The sequence below is a fragment of the Mustela lutreola genome, chromosome 6 (genome assembly GCF_030435805.1).
Source record: "Mustela lutreola isolate mMusLut2 chromosome 6, mMusLut2.pri, whole genome shotgun sequence".
Classification (NCBI taxonomy): Eukaryota; Metazoa; Chordata; class Mammalia; order Carnivora; family Mustelidae; genus Mustela; species Mustela lutreola.
The window spans coordinates 59354674-59375447 of record NC_081295.1 but is presented as its reverse complement, the minus strand read 5'-3'; the positions used below and the strand labels follow the sequence as shown (position 1 = coordinate 59375447).

The window sequence follows — 20774 nt, the reverse complement described above, 5'->3', positions numbered from 1 at the left end:
CTGATGGTTTTGGAGGGGAAAGGGGTGGAGGTGAGCCTGGTTATGGGTATTATGGAGACCACGTATTGCATGGAGCACTGGGTGTGGTGCATAAACGATGAATTCTGGAACACTGAAAAGAAATCTTTAAAAAAGAACATAGGGATTGGGGAGGAGAGTAGGGTTGAGACTTTTTTTTTTAAGTTGTTGGCAAAGTGCCTGTCATATAGTAAAGGCTTAATAAACAAATGCTGTTGTTTTTTATATTTCTTTATTCAGTTATTAGTTCAACAATTATTGAGCACAATCTGTGTGCCAGATATTGCTCCAAGAGCCACAGAATCTAGCGATAAACCTAACAGATAAAAAATCTGTTATGCTTGTTGGACAGACAATAAACAGATCAGTAAAAATAAATACAGTATATTAACTGGCTGGGGAGAAAAATAAAGGGATGGAGAATAGGAAGTTTCAGGATAAAGGTAGCAACTTTTAGATGCAGTGGCCTGGGAAGACCTAATTGAGAAGGTGTCCTTAAAGCAAAATCCAGAAGGACACAAGGGAACGCTGGGAATACTATAGGGGAGATCGGGATAAGGAGTAATGTTCAAGACACGGGAACAAATATAGAGTGCTCAGTGTTCTTAAGGAAGGCCAAGGAGTCAATGTGGCTGGAGTGGGTGAGCAAGAAAAGAAGAGGAGAAGAAAAGTAAGTAGAGTGCCCAGCAAGCCTATGTAGGGCCTTGAAGAACCACTGGGGGTCTCTGGCTCTTACTCTAACAAGAGGGGAAGCAGAAGTTCTGAGCAAAATAGTGGCACATCCTGATTTCCATTTAGACCAGATCAATCTGACTGCTCTAATGAGAATAGCCTATTGACTAGACTATAGCAAATGTAAATGCAAAGCCACAGGAAGCTCTTGCAGGAGTTCTAGTGAGAGGTGGTGAAGGCTTGAACCCAGATAGTAGTGATGGCAATGACAGATAGATGTCTTGGGTATATTTGGAAAATAGAGCCAATGGGATTTAAGGGTGGGTTGGATGTGAGTTGTGAGAAAGGAAAAGTCAAAGATGACTCCACATATTCTGTTCCAAGCTACTACTGCAGTAATGCAGCAACCATTGATGTGAGAAGGGAAGGATGTGGGAGATGCATGGGTGGGGTTGGGGGCAGTCATGCAGGAATTAGGATACAAGGATGATGATGTCATCATGGAAGTGTTGGGTTGGAGATGCATCCTCCCATGGGAGATGTGCAATTTGCACCAGGGTATAGAACTTTGGAGATCAGGAAGAGGTCAAGACTGGAGATATAAATTTAGGAGTCATCTTTAGATAAAGGGGATGCGGTTGTGGTTGTTATATCTGGTCAATAGTTTGAGATGGCTGCATACAAACTAACAGTGCATCACAAACAACATCAGAGGAGCAGAGGCCTGCATTAGACACCTTACCAAAAGCTGCTAGTGACAGTTTCATTCTACCAGAAACAAGTAGAAAGACAGGAACAGGTAGAAAAAACACAATTAGCATTCATAATTCAAATGGCTCCTAATTTGCCTAATTGAGGAAACAGTTTTACAGTGAGTCAGATTATAATTTTATAAGTTGATTTGCAAAATCAATTGTAGCTTTTCGGTGTTACGTTTTTGGAGAATTGCCTATTATCTCAGTGGAAATTAATAAATCACTTGATGAGCACACAGTACTCTTTATACCAGTGAAGAAAAGATTAGGAAGCTAAAACTGCCTCTAATTTATAGACAAACAGAATATGATGCATCAGAATCCAACAGGGTAGTTCTAACAATTTAATTTCTGCTGATTCTCACAAATCCTTCAGCCTTTTAAGAAGGAAAAATCTTGACTAGTTCTCCTTCCTCTTTTGGTAAAAGGCTTTTAGTTTGGACAGTTATTCAAGCTGACCCAGATGGACCTAATGACCATCTCTTCCCACTAAGACAGCATTTCTCCACTTTCTTTCATTACTAAGCCCCCCACCAAGGAAACTTTTTAGGTATTTTTCCTCCTAATATCCAACCTACAAAAATGCCTTATTGTGGTAAGAAATACATAACATTTTTATTATTTTAACCATTTATAATTTTACAACTTAATGTCATGAAATACATTCACAGTGTTATATAACCATAACCACTATCTTTATCCAAAACATTTTCCTTATTCCCGACATAAACTCGGTGCTCATTATACCTTAACTCCCTATTCCTCACTCCTCCCAGCCCCTGGTAACCTCTATTAGACTTTCCTGTCTATGCCTGTTCTAGTATCTCATTAGGTGGAATCATACAATATTTGTCTTTCTGTGTCTGGCTTATTTCACTTAGTACAATGTTTTCAAGGTCCATCCTGTTGTAGCATATATCAAAATTGCATTCCTCTTCATGGCTGAATAATATTCCATTGTATGAATAGACCAATTTTGTGTATCCATTGATTCTAAGTGGACACTTGGGTTGTTTCCATCTTTTAGTTATTGTGAATAATGCTGCTATGAACATCAGTATACAAACGTCTGTTTGTGTTACTGTCTTCAATTATTTTGGATGTATAACCAGGTGTGAAATTGCTGGGCCTGTGAAATTTTAAGACCACATGTATACTGTGTATCTGTTTATGTTTTTTGTATGTATGCATCTGTGCTTAACACATAAGAAGAGTAAGATTTCTGAAGAAGTCTTCAGAACAAATTTTCACCTCCTTGAGCAGGAATGATATCACCCTCACTGAGACTGCAAGCTCTAGGGAAAGATCCCCAGGTTTCCTGCTTTGATTAGGTAAATATGTAGGTCTCCTTAATAAAAATTGAAGCCATGAATTACCAGGAAGATGAACCCAAAACACATAAGTATAAAAAGTCATCTTTGTTCCCCATGCAGTAATGTTATTTGTATTTTCATCAGTCTTCCACATTGAGAAGAATTGATAAAGTGGTGAGCCCAAGAATATTCTGGAAAATTGTTCTTAGAAGTTGTGTCAGGACCAACCAACGGAGCAAATATTCTAACGAATTTTCTGAGAACAGTGGAGAGCCTAAAATATCTCTTGAACACAATAGAATAATTAAAAGCAAGTATTTTTTATTTAAATTCAATTAGCCAATATACAGTATATCGTTAGTTTCTGATGTAGAGTTCAGTGATTCATCAGTTATATGTAACACCCAGTGCTCATTACATCACATGCCCTCCTTAATGTCCATCACCCAGTTACCCCATCCCCCACCCACTTCCTCTTCTGCAATCTTTAGTTTGTTTTCCAGAATCAAGAGTCCCTCTTGGTTTGTCTCCCTCCCTGATTTCTTCCCATTTAGTTTTCTCCTCCCTTCCCCTATGATCCTCTGTGCTATTTCTTGTATTCCACATATGAGTGAAACCACATGATAATTGCCTTTCTCTGATTGACTTATTTCGCTCAGCATAAAACCCTCTAGTTCCATCCACATCAATGTAAATGGTAGGTATTCATCCTTTCTTTTTTTAATTAACATATAATGTATTATTTGTTTCAGGGGTACAGGTCTGTGATTCATCAGTCTTAACACAATTCACACTTACCCAATTACATAATTCACTCACCATAGCACATACCTTCCCCAGTGTCCATCGCCCAGCCACCCCATCCTCCCACCCCCCTCCCCTCCAGCAACCTTCAGTTTGTTTCCTGAGATTAAGAGTCTCTTATGATTTGTCCCTCTCTCTGGTTTCATCTTGTTTCATTTTTCCCTGCCTTCCCCTATGATCCATTGTCTTGTTTCTCATCCTTCCTGATGGCTGAGTAATATTCCATTGTATTTGTGAAATGTGGAGGTGGAGGGACAAATAAAGGATCCAAAGATTCAGATGGTGGTTAGCCAGTTATTGGTGAGGTTCCATCAGCAGGTACAGGCTGCCCTCTGTACTGAGTACACTGCTGAGTACACACTGTTATCTGGTTGGAAGGCCCTATGGCACATACTCACCTAGATTTAATTACAGTGTGCTTGCCTGATGCTATATTGTTTCCATATGTAAGGAAGAAATTAAGATTGTATAACAGTATTGAGAAAAACAACAGTTTCAAATAGCTGATCAGAGCCCATCAAGTGTCAGGAAAAAGAAGGAGAAGCCAAAGAACTGCCTGATTGGAGGAGACTAAGGAGATGTGACTACCAAAGACCCTGTTGGATCCTGAACCAGAAAAGGGGCATTAATGGGGAAATGGGAATTCTGAATAAAGTCTGTGGTCTGCAGTCCACTTGTTGTACCAATGTTAATGGCACCTTACTAATTGTACTGTCATTATTCAAGATGCTAACATTCTGGGACACTTAGGTAAAGGGCTTGCTGGAACTCTGTACTACATTTGCAACTCTTCTGTGAGTCTAAAATTATTTTAGAACAAAAAGTAAAAGAAAACAGGGGCATCTGGGTAGTTTAGTCAGTTAAGTGTCCGACTCTTGATTTCTGTTCAGGTCGTGATCCCAGGGTCGTGAGATCAAGCCCCGCATGGGACTCTGTGCTCAGTGCAGAGTCTGCTTGAGACCCTCTCCCTCAATCCCTCCCCACTGAACACTGTGCCCACACTCTTTCTATCTCTCTCAAATAAATAAATGAATCCTAAAGAAAGTAAAAGAAAACAAACAACAACAACAAAGTTTCTGGTAGTTCCTGGGTGTCAGAAGCAAACTTGTAACTGGCATTGCTGAAGGATGGTTGGAGTGGGGGTTCTATATTTGTGATAGCAGGAGCTTTGAAATCTGACATGAGAAGAACTCCTGTCTTTGTCTCCTTTCCAATTCTATTGCAGGGTATGTTGGGTGCATCATGTAACTGGGATGTGGGTGTACCCTTTCCTGGAACACATTGGCCCAGGAGCCAGAATTGTCTTCTTTGGGTCTACAACCATCTTAATGAACTTTTTGTACCTGCTGGGAGAAGTTCTGAACAGCTATATCTGGGATACACAAAGAAGTAAGTTTTGTTTGGGGGAGCATAACACGGGAGGATTGCTATCTAAAAGAGTGTGTGCAGACACTGAAGGAAAATTCCATCATCGCACAGGATCGCTTAGGAAGAGTTTCATTTTTATAACTACACAGTGTTAATTTAAGAGTTGCTGGCTGTTACCTGAAAGTTTTATTACTCATTTTGTCTTATTAGCTAGTCAAACATCCAAATCTAAGGAAAAAGAAGCATACCTATAAAATTTTATAGGGAGAAATGTAGTGTTAACAATAAAAAAAAAATTTAGGAAGTTCATTCTGATCAACAAAATACTGCCTTAGCTAAAGGGACCCCCCCCAATAAATAGACAAATTATTAAATGTAACCAAACAGTCCCATTAAAAGCCACCCAGACCTCCACTTCTTACATCATCCTTCAGAGAGGTCTCCCCACTTTTCTGCTAGAACTCCAAGCTGTGCAGAACGCCTGCAGCCACTGTGATTCACCAGTGACTGTCATTTTCAAGGACTGAAGGTGGCAAAGAGGCACAGGCAATAAAGGGTAATACGTCATTGCTGCCAAACTCTCTTAACCTATGATTTGATTTCTCTTTTGTTTCCATTTATGGCAGAGCCTCCATCTTGGCAAGGCACATAATCTTACCCAAGCTGTGCACACCCGATCCAAAGTGTATGTCAGATAGCAGAAAAATGGGAAGGTGGAAAAAGCAACAGCACGGCATGCAGCCATTTGAGTCCTGCATGAAAGTATATTGAAGGGCAAGATGGTCCGGGAATTTTAGAGAGCTCTGGGCATCGCCAGTATAATCACAACATTCTAGACGTCACCCGTAAATGATCTCTGTTCCACAAACATGGAACACCCTACTTTGTGCCAGACACTGTGCCAGGAACTTGATCTAATTAGACAAATAAAACACAGTCATTGCACAGTTAATGGGTTGGACTTTTTTGTGTGTGGATCTTCTAAAATTGTGTGTGTCAAGGTGTTGGTCCATGGTAAATGGCCCAGAGGAATTTGAGGATTTCTTTTCTCAGCAGCTGGCTTGATTTTAGTTAAGTGATCTATTAGAAAAAGTCTCAAAAATTTTTATTCAGTTCAGACCACAACTTGGGAAACCAGAAATGAATCCTTTAATAATTCCCTCTCTGTTCAATGAGAATATGAATCTTTATTAGTTAACTCATTATTTAGCTAACTTAAAAAAATATTTTAAGAACAAAATGTAAACTTTTCTCAGCTTCTTGGGAGGAAGGCCATATTTAAATTTAGGCTAATATATTTAATATATGTTATTCAGGAAGTATTTATTACTCTTTCCCCTTGATTAGCTTGATTCCAATGGTCATTCGACCACTGTTCAACTACTTCTAAGGGAAGATGGCCTGAAAACTAAGAGAGAGAAAAATCCAGTGTCGCTTCATAGAATGCTGCTCTTTAAAAACATTGAGTGAAAAAAACCAAAACAAACAAACAACAACAAAAAAACGAGTGAGAAGTTGAAATGAATACTGAAACTAAGGGTTTTTTAAATTATCTGTTCAACTTAATTTGTGTCATTCCTTTATGTAAGATTGACTAACATTTTGCAACTCATTTTAAGTATAGAGATTAATTTTATCTACATGGGACCATCTAGTTAATTCCACAGAAGTGGATGTTTCATGTCAAGTAGGCACATTTTGCTTTTCATTTATGAATAGGATTGCAGATTCTTGACCTCCTCTAAATTTGACCTGCCAAATGGCTTGTTAGACCCATAAAGTGGGATTTTTGTTCTTGAAACAACATTTAAAAATTGGGAGATTACACAAACAGGCCAGATTCATCAGCTTATCAAATACCTTAGGATCTTGCAACACTGAGCTCACTGAGTTCTCTTCTGGCAACAATGGATTAGCACTGAGGATAAATTGCTCCTTGCGATGGCTCCCTAAGTGTTCCTAGTTCTCGCCCGGCCACTTTTCTCTATTACATTAGCTGCCTGCTTCTGTAGATAGTAAAATTTGAAACTGTTGATTAAAAGCAGGGTGTGCTGTGTGTGTGTGTGAGTGTGTGTGTGTGTGTGTGTGTGTGCACGCACAGTAAATTGAATACAATCAAGTACAGTATTACAATCCTGAGTACATTTACTACACCCTAAACAAAATCTCCCAAGAAGCAGAGATACCATGCTGAGTGCACTTCCTTGTATCCATAATGATTTTTAATGGCTCCACTTCCTCCACTTGGTTAGGTTATACTGACTTCAACTTGAAGATAAAAATCACATTATTACAGAATCTTGGAATTAAAAAGAGTATTAGAAACAATCTAAGCTGGCCCTTTCTTTTTACTAACCAGCAGCTGAGCTGGGAAATCCTCGGTGACCCACCAAAATGGTGGTTGCAGGGCCAATACCTTCTGAGTAATGTTCAATCCAGTGTTACTTCTAATGAGCCATTGGGTTGTCCCCATTGAAAACCCAGCACATGAGAGGTTAGAAACTTCACTAAGATCCATAGGCCTAGTTTATAAGATAACAAAATAGATCAGCCTGATATGAACTATGAACAAAAAGCTCTTAAAATAAGGTAATTAATAGTCAGGCATTTGCTCTTTTAAAGGAAGGTAACTCAAGGTGATTTTGAGACTGCTATATTGGTTTGCTAGGGCTGCTACAGCAAAATACCACAGGCTGGGGGTCTTAAGCAATTGAAATGTAATGTCTCATGGTTCTGGGGGCCAGAAGACCAAGATTAAGGTATTAGTAGGATTGGTTTCTTCTGAGGGCCATGAGGGAAGGATCTGTTCCAGGCCTCTCTTTTTGACTTGTAGATGGCTGTCTTCATGTTCAGATGGCATTCATCCTTACATGTGAGGCTGTAATTCCCTTTTTATAAAGGCAATGGTCATATTTGATTAGGTCCACCCTGATAACTTCATTTTAACTTGGTAAAGACCCTATTTCCAAATACAATCACATTCTAAGGAGAGAAACAGTTCCATCCATAATTCTCTGCTTTCTGTCCCCGAAACTCATGTCCTAATTCATGCAAAATACATCCCCAACAGCTCCAAATGTCTTTCCAACATCAACTCTAAGGTACAAAATCTCATCTTAAATATCACCTAAATCAAGTATGGTTAAGACTTGGGGTATGATTCATCTTGAAGCACAATTGTTTTCCAGTTGTGAACCTCTGAAGCCATACAGAAAGTTATCTGCTCCCAAAACACCTTGGTGGGACAGACATAGAAGACCCATATCCTTTCCAAAAAGGAGAAATTACAGGGTGTGAAAAAGGGGTCACAGTTCTCAACAAAGTTTGAAACATAGCAGGGAAAATTCTAGATTTAAAGGCTTGAGAATGAGCCTCTTTAGCTGAATGCTCCATCCTCAGGGCTCACCAGAAGGAGGATGTGGCTCTGCCCCTGGGTGGTAGCCCTACCCACAGAAGAGGGTATCCCCTGAACCACCTTAGAAGTCATTTTTCCTTCATTTCATGCTATCTATCTGTCCCTTTCATCCAGGCTAACAGTGTTTCTGCTAGTACAAAATTCTCAAAAAACCTTATTGGTTTCCCATGCAATTCACAGGGGCCCAAGTCATCAGACAAGAAGGTCCCCCACAGATCTTTACTGGCTTCTGCTGAAATGGTTAATTGGATCCATGAATGATATGCCTAATCTCCTTAGCAAAGGGTTGTCCAGCTGCACCCTTGGCCCTCTTTCACTTTCTGAGGTTCTAAGGTTAGGACTTCAACATATGAATCTGGGGGCAGGGTGTGGGGCAACACACAATTCTATAACCACTGAAATCTTTCTATACTTAATCTAAGAATTTATTCCAATTCCAGTGTGCCTAACTGGGGTGACCAATCTTATTAAAGTAAAATTTTATACGACCAGAAATGAAAGTGTCCAAAAGTGAAAGGTTAGGTTAAGGACAGGGAAAGCAAGCAAAAGAGAAAGGAGTTTGGAGCCAGGCTTGTGTGACAGAAACCTTCTCCCCCATGCCTATCCAGCTCATGTCCCACACAGACCAACCCAGGCCTACAATGTCCCAGTGCTGCCCTCTGGTTGAGCCCTTCTCCCTGCCTGGCAGAATCACATGTGACTAACTCTCTCAGGGTCAATCAACTCTTCTTCTATGTTCCCAAAAGCACATCCTGCCTCAGCTTTGTGACAGGTTTCTTTCTGCTATTCGTGTGGAAATTATACCTCGGGTTCTTCCAAATATTATTTACAGCTGTCTAATTTTTTCCCTCTACCTCAAAGCTGCCAAACTAAAGTAGGTGGGGAGCCATTTTTCCTGTCTGGGTCAATGAACACCCCCTGTTCTCCACCCCCACTTTTGAAGATTCCACTATTGCTGCCAAGTCAACCCATCTGCAGAACACTTAGGAAGAAACAGACTTTAAAGAAAAGCAAGCAGTTATTAGTTCCTGAGAGCTTCTCCACAGGGGAGGGAACATGGGACAAAGTTGGGACCCAAGTCATGTGTGTTGTTTGAACAGAATCCACGTTGTGTTTTTCCGCCTTTGCCTTGGTTACCAACAACTAAGGCATCTCTTGGCCTTCTCCCCCTTAACCCTATTCCTCCTCCCTTCAGATGTCCTTACTCTTGAAACCGAAGTTTTCCTTAATATGATTTCTGAGAAGTACTTTGGAAAAAGTGTTACAGATCTCTGCCAGTTCCTCAGTCATAAAAACCAAACCAGAAAGTCTGCCTAAGGACACCTGTTCAGAGCATGTTACCTGCCTTCCCACATTACTATCCTGACTCCACAAAGCAGATACTAGGAGTTGGAACCTGGGGGGAAGGGGAGTCCTTCTTAATATAAGCCTTATGATGATGACCCTCTGGGATTAGGCTTTAAATTTTTTTATATTGTGAAATTCCATATTTTACTCTGCTTTCCCACTAACATAGCCTTCTGAGGCTTTCCTTACATTCATTGTTTATTAACTGATTCATTAAAGATTAAGCTCCAACCATAAGTCAACACTATTTTGTGTGCTAGGGATATTATCAGAAACAAACCAGTTAAGGGTTCTGCCTTCAGAGAGCTTATAACTTACAAAAGAATACCAACAATACCTGCAAAACAGTATTTGGAGTTTTTTTGTTCCAACAAAATTCTCTGAGAATTTGGTTTCAGAGGATGAGTATTTAGTAAAAAGCAAAGGAAAAAAGAAGTGGGAAACATTTATCAGATTTAACTTTAATTCATGAGAATGACTTCAACATTTTCATCTCCAGGAAAATGAAACATCATTAATTCACTATTCACCATAAACAACAAGCAAAGCTCTTGCTGGTCCAGTACATATGAGTCTCTCAGGAGGTGAAACATAGTTCTACCAGGATTGGGTTGAATAGAAGGAGATCTTCTACAAAGATATGGAAATAAATCGTTCCTGTGCTTAAAAAGCTCTCTATGAGTTTAAAAAAAAACCAAAATTCTTGACTTCTGAAAATCTAGAGTTCTTGCCTTGAGAAGAAACACAACTAAAATAAAAATAAATGAGGGCTGTTTGAGACTCATCAGTTGCACACCTCCTGTTGCTAGAAGCTGGTTACAAAGCAGTCTGGTTGGGGTTTCTGTGCAAAACTCCGTGAGTCAGGAACTAACTTGCACCATCACTCCCAGAAGCCGTTAAGACTTGGGAGTGTCCTGACTTGGGGGGAAAGGGTGGGGACACAGGTCACCGAGGAAGTTCCTGGAGAAAATTGTAAAAGATTTTTCCTTCTGAACTAGGAGAAAAGCGGTGGGTGCAGCAGGGTAGAAAGGGAGAGGTGTGGGGATAAGGGAGGGTTTTTTGAAGCAGCCTTGGCAAATCTGCTCACAATTCAATCTGATATTAAAATAAAGTACTTTGCCTGAATTTCTAGGTATGGAAGAAGAGAAAGAGAAGCCTAAATTGGAATGAGATCTAAGTCTAAATGAAAGAGATGGATTGAATCGCCATTGAAGACTGGTTACCCCCTGGGCATTGGCAGTGCAGGAAAGGAAGCCTCCAAGAAAGCAGTGGAATTCATCTCAGCCTTCCTGCCTCCCCCACCCCGGGGGGGGGGGCACCTTTATAAAGAAACATATATAAGAATAGAATACAGTTATATCCCAAATAACTTGCCCTATTATGTTTTAAAGAATTGTTTCCAAATTCATTATTGATAATAACATCTTTTTTTTTCCCCTCTTCTAGTTTTTAAAACTAAAATTAGGCATTGGATTTTAATTTCTGCTATTGTAATTCCATTTACTTGAGGAAGAATAAAACTCTATTGTGTTTTTTGTTAAGAAATATGTGAAATTCAAAGGGGCAGATGTGGAGAAAAGCATTTGAGTACTGAGTCCTGCAGGTGGCTGGGGAAATGAACCCAGGCCACAGGGCAAGTCTGAGGGAAATGGGATGGATTGCTCCCTATTGCAATGATGTCACAGTTGCCTCAAACAGGCAATGTTAGTAATAATTACATCAATTTAGTCAAAACCCTGAGTGTATTTGGATCTCGTGATTTAATCTTGTGAAACTTTTCTTATATGCAAACTGAAACTTTAATAAAGACCAAACAACCCCAGTGTGATAACTGCATGGTGTATTAAACATTGGAGTCTCCTTTCTTATTTGTTTCTATTACCTGTTGAGAATGGGTTTACTGAACCTAATTCTTAATTATTTTTTATTTTAGGAACTGTATCTTTTTGATAAATCTAAAAAGAATATTTTTTAAAAAGCTAATTTATAAAATCTTTGACCGTAATTATTTTAAAATAAGACTAATGCAGAACATGTAGTAGAGAATACATAAAAATAAATCTTAGAAAAATGCGGGATAAATAAATTAAATAACTAATTTTTAAAAAAGAAAAATGTAGGGGAAAAGCTAATCAAAATAAAAGCAGAAATTAAGTAAGACAGCAGAAAAATAACAGAGGAACTGATATATAAGTAAATTGATTGATAAATACAGTATCTCATCTATACAAATAACACTAAAATATGCAAGCAAGAGAGAAACAAATACTTTGCAATATAAGCATAGATGTGAAAAAAATTATTTTAATTATAAAAATAAACTTTATATTTCTATGGCAACAAATTCTTAGAACCCAGTGAAATGTGCAATTTTCAAGTAAATGAATTCAATAAGAATTGGAAAGCTATAACAGACTGATATTCATGGAAGACTTCTTTTTAATGTTCAAATAACTATCTCCAAAAAAGGAATTGGGTCCAGAGTGTTTCATGAGCAAATCTTTGAAAACATTCAAGTAACAACTCACATGTTATTTAAACTGTTCCAAGATTACAGAACGATAAAACACTTCCTAAATTATTTATCAAAGTTAATAGAACCCTCAAAACAAAGCCAACGTAGAAAAAAAAATCATTTGCTTTAACACAACATAACATAACAACATAAATCCAATACATATAATTTTTCAAAACTTAATAAGGTTTATTCTAAAAATTGAAGGATGGGCAAATACTAGGGTTTTTATTTAAAAACATTGTCTCAATACAATCATCCCTGCTTATCTGCAGGAGACACGTTCCAGGATCCTCAGTAGATGCCTGAAACCCCAGACAGTGTTGAACCATATATGTACTATGTTTTTTCCTGTAAATATATGCTTATGATAAAATTTAATTTATAAATTAGGCACAAGAGATTTAATAGCAATAATAATAAAATAAAACAATTCCAACAATACACTGTAATAAAAGTTCTGTGAATGTGGTCTCTCTCAAAATATCTTACTGTACTGTACTTACCCTTCTCATGATGGGTGATGTGAGATGATAAAATGCCTATCGATGGCATGAGGTAATGTTAAGGACACTGGCTCTGCAATACAGCATTGGGCTACCATTGACCTTCTGACACTGTGTCAGAAGGAGTATAATGTGCTTCCAGACTGCAGTCAACTGCAGCCAACTGAAACCACGGAAAGTGAGACTTATGAATAGTGAGCACTCAGAGAAGGTGGGGACCAGTGTAAAAGAAAAAAGAAAAAAGTCATATGATTCTCTCCATTGTTGCTCCAAAGCATCTGATAAATTTTAACAGTTATTTCTGACAATAACATTAATAATATAAAAGTGCCCCATATCTTGGGAAGGAATAGTCATCTCAAAGACCAAAGGCATTCCCTTTTAAGGTTAAAAAATAATAATAATAAGATATAGATGTCCATGATACTGTTACTATTATTTTTCTGAGGTATTTGAGAATGTTAGGTCTAGCATAGAATAAGTTATATTTTGACCTGGAGTAGAAAGGTTTTATGTTAAAAAAAAAAAAAAGTGGTATGTAACTACAGAATCAATATTGGAAAAGAAAAGTGAATGCTTTAAGAAAAACCAGAAAAAGAGCAAAGTCACTATTTAAAAGGAAACCATTTCTTCATGTGACCTTCAGGAAAGTAAACCTGAAGAAGTAAACCAGAAGGTAAACCTAAACCTTTAGGACTTCCTGGAACAATTCCTCTGAGACCTTGTGACTATTCCTTTCCTCTAGCAAATAAAATTCCCTTTTTGTGCCACCAAAGTGGCAGACAAAGAAGTTAATGTCAGTGGATTTTAGATATAAAGCTGATTCCACTTACATCCATTGGAGCAGTCTAAATTTCTGCATCACTACTCTGTTTCAAATATAATTACGTGTTCAGATTTGGGGTTTGGTTTGGTTTTCTTGTGATGGATCATTTTTGCTTTAGGAACTCCAGCCCCTGAACCCCAGCCCCACATCCTACAGGATGCCCAGGGCTGTCACGGCAGGTGCATGGAATGCACCAAGACACCCCTACCCAGCCTAGGCACCCACTGATCCATCACAGAAACTCTGCTTGCCCTGGAGCAGAATCTATCGGAATGAGTCTACTGACTGCTGTGTAATCACCGAGTGATAAGGAATAAATTATCAGTTATTTCTCCCTTTTGCTTGCAAGCTCACTTTCTCCCATCAGTTCTCAGGAGGATGTTCATGATTTACCCTCTTCTCTGTGTATGTATGTAAAGAGAAATCTACCATCTGCAATCTCAGAGCAGAATGTGCTTCCAGCTCCACTCTGGAACATGAAAATTAATAACTAAATAATGAAAAAAAATAAAAATAAATTGTACCAAAGAAGCAGAACAATGAAAATCTTCTCAACTTATTTTACTGAAAATACACCTCAAAATAAACCCAAAAGAGCACCAAATTTCACTTCTCATAGATAAAATACTATCACTATAAATCTATACTATATTAAAATAATAATTTTCCATGAATATATAATGTATATTTTTCTCTTGATGAACTTTTTAAAAAGACAAATAAAATGAAAAGATATGCTAAACTCTGAAAAAGAAAATGCTATTCTTAAAGATGTCATTTCTTCCGCCAAATGATTTATAGGTATGATATAACTCCATTCTAAAGTTGCAAACTTTTAAAAATTTAGCAGAAAAGTAAACAAGTAAAACAACTGAAAAATCTTGAGAACAAGTAGTTAAAGCTACTCATATCATTAAAATATATTGTAATTATAAGTGTGATAATTAAAATAATGTGGTATGGCTCAAGGATAGAAAGAAAAATCAGCAAAATAGAAAGCATGTTCAGAAACTGGTCTTAATTTATACATATAAAGTTAGAAAATAATAAAATGACATTTTAAGTCAGTAAGAGCATAATAAGTGATTGAAGGAATGAGCAACAAGGGATGACTAACTAATTGGTTAAGAAAGAAAAGGCTGCATTCCTCTCTTGAAACACACATAAACAAAAAATACACACACATACAACTTCAGATAGATTAAATGGTGAGACATATAAAAAGGTAGAGGAGAAATATAAGAAAATACAGATAAATATATCCCATATCCTTTAATGATATGGGAAATACACACACACACACACACACACACACACACATATATGTATAATTTTTCTTCAAATTTTTATTTAAATTCTAGTTAGCTAATATATAGTGTAATACTGGTTTCAGGAATAGAATTTAGTGATTCATCACTTACATATAAACCCAGTGCTCATAACAAGTGCCCTTTTTCCTACCGTAATACTGGTTTCAGGAATAGAATTTAGTGATTCATCACTTACATATAAACCCAGTGCTCATAACAAGTGCCCTTTTTCCTACCCATCACCCATTCACGCATCTCTCACCCATCTCCTTCCATTAACCCTCAGTTTGTTCTCTATAGTTAAGAAACTCTTATGGTGTATTTCTATTTCCCTTCCTCTATGTTCATCTGTTTTGTATGTTCCATGTAGAAGTGAAGTCATATGGTATTTGTCTTTCTCTGACTGACTTATTTCACATAGCATAATACACTCTAACTCCAACAATGTTGTTGCAAATTGTAAGATTCATTCTTTTTGGTGGCTGAGTAATATTCCACTTTATAGATACACTACATCTTTATCCATTCATAAGTCTATGGAAATTTGGGCTCTTTCCATAATTTAGTCATACTGTTAATAATGTTTTGGTAAACACTGAGGTGCATGTGTCCCTTCAAATCAACGTTTCTGTGTTAAGTACATAAATATTACATATAAATATATATTTAGAAATTGAACATTATATACAGCTGACCGTTGAACACCCTAGGTTTGAACCACATGGGTCCACTTATATGTAGGTTTCCTTCAATAAATACAATCCTGTATATAAATGTATTTTCTCTTCCTTATGATTTTCTTAGAACATTTTCTTTTCTCTTAGCTTACTTTATTATAAGAATGCAGTACATAATGCATGCAAAATATGTGTTACTTTACTTGACTGTTTATGTTTTCAGTAAGGCTTCCAGTCAACAGCAGGCTATTTATAGTGAAGTTTTGGGGGAGTCAAAAGTTTTACATGGATTTTTCACTGTGTGAGGGGTCAGCACCCCAGTTCCAATATTTTTTAAGTGTCAACTCTATAATATATATGAGGAAATGGAATATAATATATTTTAGGAAATTGAATGTTATATATAATATATATGAGAAAGTAGAATGTAATATATATTAAGAAATTGAATCTATGGGTCTGGTAGCTGATATACTATGAAGTTATTGAGAGAAAACCATCTAAGATGTGTTTAAGCAATGATAGTAACATTTCACAAATAAGAAACCTGGAGGAGAACTAGACTGGGATAGGGTTTGATAATGAACTTGGCTTTGGATTTTCTTATGTGTAGATCAAGGGCTATTTCAATGAAATTGTAGGGGAAGAATCTAGATTCCAAAGAATTGAGAAGTTATTGGTGTTAGTGAATGTTAAATCAGTAGAGATAGCAGTTACAAATTACCATTTAAAAAAACTATACTTGGGGCGCCTGGGTGGCTCAGTGGGTTAAAGCCTCTGCCTTCTGCTCAGGTCATGATCCCAGGGTCCTGGGATCAAGCCCCACGTGGGGCTCTCTGCTCAGCAGGGAGCCTGTTTCCCCCTCTCTCTCTGCCTGCCTCTCTGCCTACTTGTGAACTCTGTCAAATAAATAAATAAAATCTTAAAAAATAAGTAAAATAAAATAAAATAAAAAACTATACTTACACAGTAGAAACACGCTCCACAGACAATGTGAACTATGTAGATACTGTTGGCTCACAACTATTCTGGGTTAGCCTTAGAAGAGAACACCTCCCCCGCTTTACAGGAAAGAAGGAGAAAGAGACAAATGTCCTTCAATGTATGTTTTCCAGACAAAAGACAAAGTTTATGGACGTGCTTCTGATGGCTTTAATGGTTGTAATTTTTCCCTCAAAGCATTGCCTGAAGAGAGAGAGCGCAGAAGATGAGGTTGAAGCTTGTAATTTATCCTGAGAAGAGTGGCACAGACTGTGAAAACATAGAAGGCTTTCTAGCCCACACTGAGGGCCCCGGAGAGGGTTGAAGATCACTAATTTATCTTGATAGTAACAAAGCTTATTGTGGGATTTCCCCGAGAAACCTCAACAGGCCAGACAGAGCAAAGAAGTGGAAAATTTGGTTTACAAGTATAGGTGTTACAAAAGGACAAGAGGTGAGTGTCAGGGCATTGGCAAGAGCGATTGGAAGGATGAGTCATGGGGTCTAGAAGGAACAGAAGAGGAAAGATAGAGGATGGACACGGACAGTATAAAAGGGACCGGAAATTGGTAACCTCAATAAAATTGGGGGAAAAAATGTGTTAAGGAAATGAAGGCAATAAAGAGAAAGGAAGTCACAATCAGAGACTGTTGAAGTTTTAGAGGGGCATGAAATCATACTATTTCTTGCTTTTTTAGTGAGTATAATGTGGTAGTAGTAACCCCAAAAGATGTGCACATCCTAATCACCAGAGCCTTTGAATATGTTACCTTTTGTGGCAAAAGGGACTCTGAGGTGTGATTAAGTTAAGGATTTTGAGATGTGGGTTACCCTGAATTACCCAGCGCACTGACTATAATTACAATGCCCTTACACGTTGGAGGGAGGAGGTCACAGTGAGAGGAAGAAATGTCACAATTTCTTCTGGAGTGAGGAAGGGCAAAGATTGCAGAAACTCAAACAGCCAAAGAAATGGATTCTGCCCCTAGAGGCTCAAAAAGAATACTACCCTGTTAACACCTTGACGTGAGGATTTCTGACCTCCAGAGTTATTAGGTAATAAATGTGCCACTGAGTGTGTGGTACTATTTTTACAATGTAATAGGAAACTAATATATGTGTTGTCATTAAGCATTTTTACATATTTATATGGATTATTTTGCATTTTTCTAAAAAAAACCCCACACACCCAGATTAATAGCTACGATACCCAAAATTCATATTTGTGACTCTCTAATAATTGAGTGACCAACACTTGTCCCTCACCAAGCCAAACCAATTATCCAATGCTGACAAGCCAGTCAAAGTCATTCAAACTCATCTGATTTATTGAAATGAAAGTGCTGAAGAGGACTGAAGAAGTCCCCATGAAAACACTCAAAGATATTTGGACACTTTCATACCTACTCATCAGCTGAGCAATGAAAATTTTTGAGACAGATGACTCTGATTTCAAGTACCATTCAAAGGATTTGGGAGTAATAAAATGCCTAGGCTTGCTACAGGGAGATTTGCCAGGAAGAGAGGTAGACAACTTATGGCTGAGCTCTATTGAAAAAATACACTTTTAAAACCTCAGTCAAATCAATCCATGCAGTAAAATTCTCTCAAGGGAATTTTGCAAGCGTGTTAATATCAGGCACAATATGAAAGCTTTTTTTTAAAATGCTGTCTTTGGTTTGACATACATGCATAAGCACTTTGATATGTTTGATAGAGTAGTCTCAATATAGATACATGCAAAATGAAATTCATTTATTTTCAAGCAACACTAAATATTCTGGATCCCCAAAACTACACTCTTCCTCAAGATGTCTGCCTAGGCCAGACATCTTATTTCTTCACCTCATTCAAGTTTAGTATTTGATCCTGTGATTTGTGAAACCCAAACTGTCAAAACTCCCCCTCCCTCTCTGTTTGCCCTGTGCTTGGAAAAGAGGAGGGATGATCTCTGCTTACACAGCAAGTGACATCAGAGCTGGCGAGTCCCTTCTCTGTCTCCCAGCCCAACACCAAGGGGCTGGAATCAAGTGTTGGAGTGGGGATGAAATTGTCAGCTCATTAGGCCGCTCCACGGGGCCCACCCTTGCACAGTTCCCTTGTCCTCTTCTCCCCTATTATGAAGGCAATACCTAATCCACCCAAAAGTCTTTGCTTCTGGCAAGGCCAAGCTACCTTTCATGGCAAGCACTCATCAGCCCTTGCCAAGCCAAGGGTGGGAACACAGGCTGCCCTGGGGCATGCTCTCTTGAAGTTCCATCAACAACACCAAATGCTCTGTCAGTTCAGCACACACAAAACTACCCCCCACCCCCACAGTTCTTACTGGGGGTAGAGGGAATTTGGGAAACACAGATTTCAACACAAGAGGGTGGAACCAATAGAAACTTCCCTGCTCCCTGCCTCCCAAGGCTCTCCAGCAAGGAAAGAGGAGGGAGAAGGTATTGTTAATACTTCAAGAACCTTCCTTCAAAGATTTAATATCCTTCCCTGCTCTGTGTCCTTTACTCTATAAAGACCAAAGGAGTGGGGTTTAAGAAACTGGTTCTGCTGGATGCCTTCTGTTAGCAAATCTCACAGTGTGGGACTGGCATCCAGAAGACATTCCTCTGAACTTAAAAGGTGAGACACTTGGCAAGTTTTATCCTGAACCATATACTCTAGTTGGCAGTTTCAGGGAAGCACAAACGTCCCTCATCATCCCTTTACCACTATTTCTATATATTTACAGTCATTATTAATTTTGGAATTTTTTATATTACAAAGCAGTTTTCCAAAAACAGATCCCCAATAACATGGCTCCAAGAAATGAGTTTTCCATTTGAACCGGCTCAGCTTGAGACTATAATCTTGGCACTAGTTAAGTTATAATTCAGGAGGTCAGTATATCAATTTCAACAGTCCAGCTGAAACTCTGGGCTAAAAGTTTCTGAGAACTAAGGGTAGAAGAGATAAGGGAGGAAAGCCCCAGAATAAATAGAGGTTGCATTTGTGAGAGAAGCTAGCAATCTGCAGCATTCATTCTGCACTCAGAGTGGAATACTCAAAGCTGAAAGAAAATATATTGTGTCTGGAGAATTTCTGCTTCCTGCCATGAAGAAGCGATAGAATCTGGAATGATCTCCCCCATAACTGTAAACTAGAAATGATTGGTAACATACAATAAAAACACTCATTTTCAGACACTTGTCAACAGAGCTGCATAGAACTAAGATCCCTGAAGAAAGAAAAATAAACAAGGTATGCCCTATGATCACCCTGGCTCTCTGCCCAGAGGCAATTTCCAGACCCTCACCCTAGGAAGGGAATCCCAAACAAAGTCCAGTGGCCTTACTGAGTTAAAGAGCCCAAAGTTCAGGGAGACCGAGGTGACTAGAGTTTGTGGAGCAGAGCACTGGACACAAGGGAGTTATGAAGTGAAGGAGCTCCAGAAATCTGCAAGGAATCCCCTCAGTCTGGCTGAATATCAATCTTCACATGAATATATTTGGGGGAAAGAACAATTACTGAGGGGCCGTACTCTGGATGAATCCAAGAGTTCACATAAGACCAGGAATAATTCATGTCCCCACTTAGCCAGAGTGAAGAGACTTCATTAAATAGAGACAGCATTCAGAAGGGTCAAGTGATAGTCACACTTTTTGAGTAAAGGTTACTCAAGACCCACTCTTTAAAAGCTTTAATAGAAGCTTCAGAATTATTAAACTGGTCCTCAGAAATTTAACCGCCTGCCAAAATAAAGCACAATAATCTTTAAGGAAGAGAAAAAAATACGATACTCAAGACAAAATTTATCATGCCTGACTTCCAATCAAAATTTCCAGACATGTTAAGATGCAGGAGAACTTGACCTTCAAATAGGGGGAAAGTCCATCAACAGAAACAGACTCAGAATTGATAGATGAAATTAGTAGACAATGACACTAAAACAACAATTACGCTCCATATGTCAAGCAGGCAGAGGGAAAATTAACAGGAGTGGAAGACCAATTAAAGGTATAAAAAATGCAAATAAAAATTTTAGATATGAAAAATACACTGAATGGAATTAAAAGAAGATTAGAGACTACGGAGGGAAAAGGATCAACAAATGTGAAGAGATTGCAATAGAAATGATCGAAACAGAAGCACTGGGAAAAAAAGACTAAAAAAAAAAGAAAAGAAAAGGATACAACCTCAGTAACCTATAGAATAATATATATGTAATTGGAGCCCTATGGAAAAAAAGGAAGAAAGAGGGAGAGGCAGAAAATAATATTTGAATAAA

General features: G+C 38.2%; 1 protein-coding gene across 7 annotated transcripts in view; it reads left to right on the top strand.

Moving 5' to 3' along the window:
• Nucleotides 1–11514, top strand: part of AIG1 (androgen induced 1) — a 272338-nt gene extending 260824 nt beyond the window's left edge. For 3 of the 7 annotated variants that reach the window (XM_059177378.1, XM_059177375.1, XM_059177374.1), the window contains 2 exons: nt 4788–4951; nt 10825–11514. In XM_059177378.1, the coding sequence (XP_059033361.1) occupies nt 4788–4951; nt 10825–10852 (192 nt within the window). In that variant the 3' untranslated portion in view covers nt 10853–11514. Of the gene's footprint in view, nt 1–4787; nt 4952–5556; nt 5883–10824 lie in introns of those variants that run through there. The other 4 variants (XM_059177379.1, XM_059177376.1, XM_059177377.1 and 1 more) reach the window with 2 other exon arrangements.
• The last annotated feature ends 9260 nt before the right edge of the window (nt 11515–20774 follow it).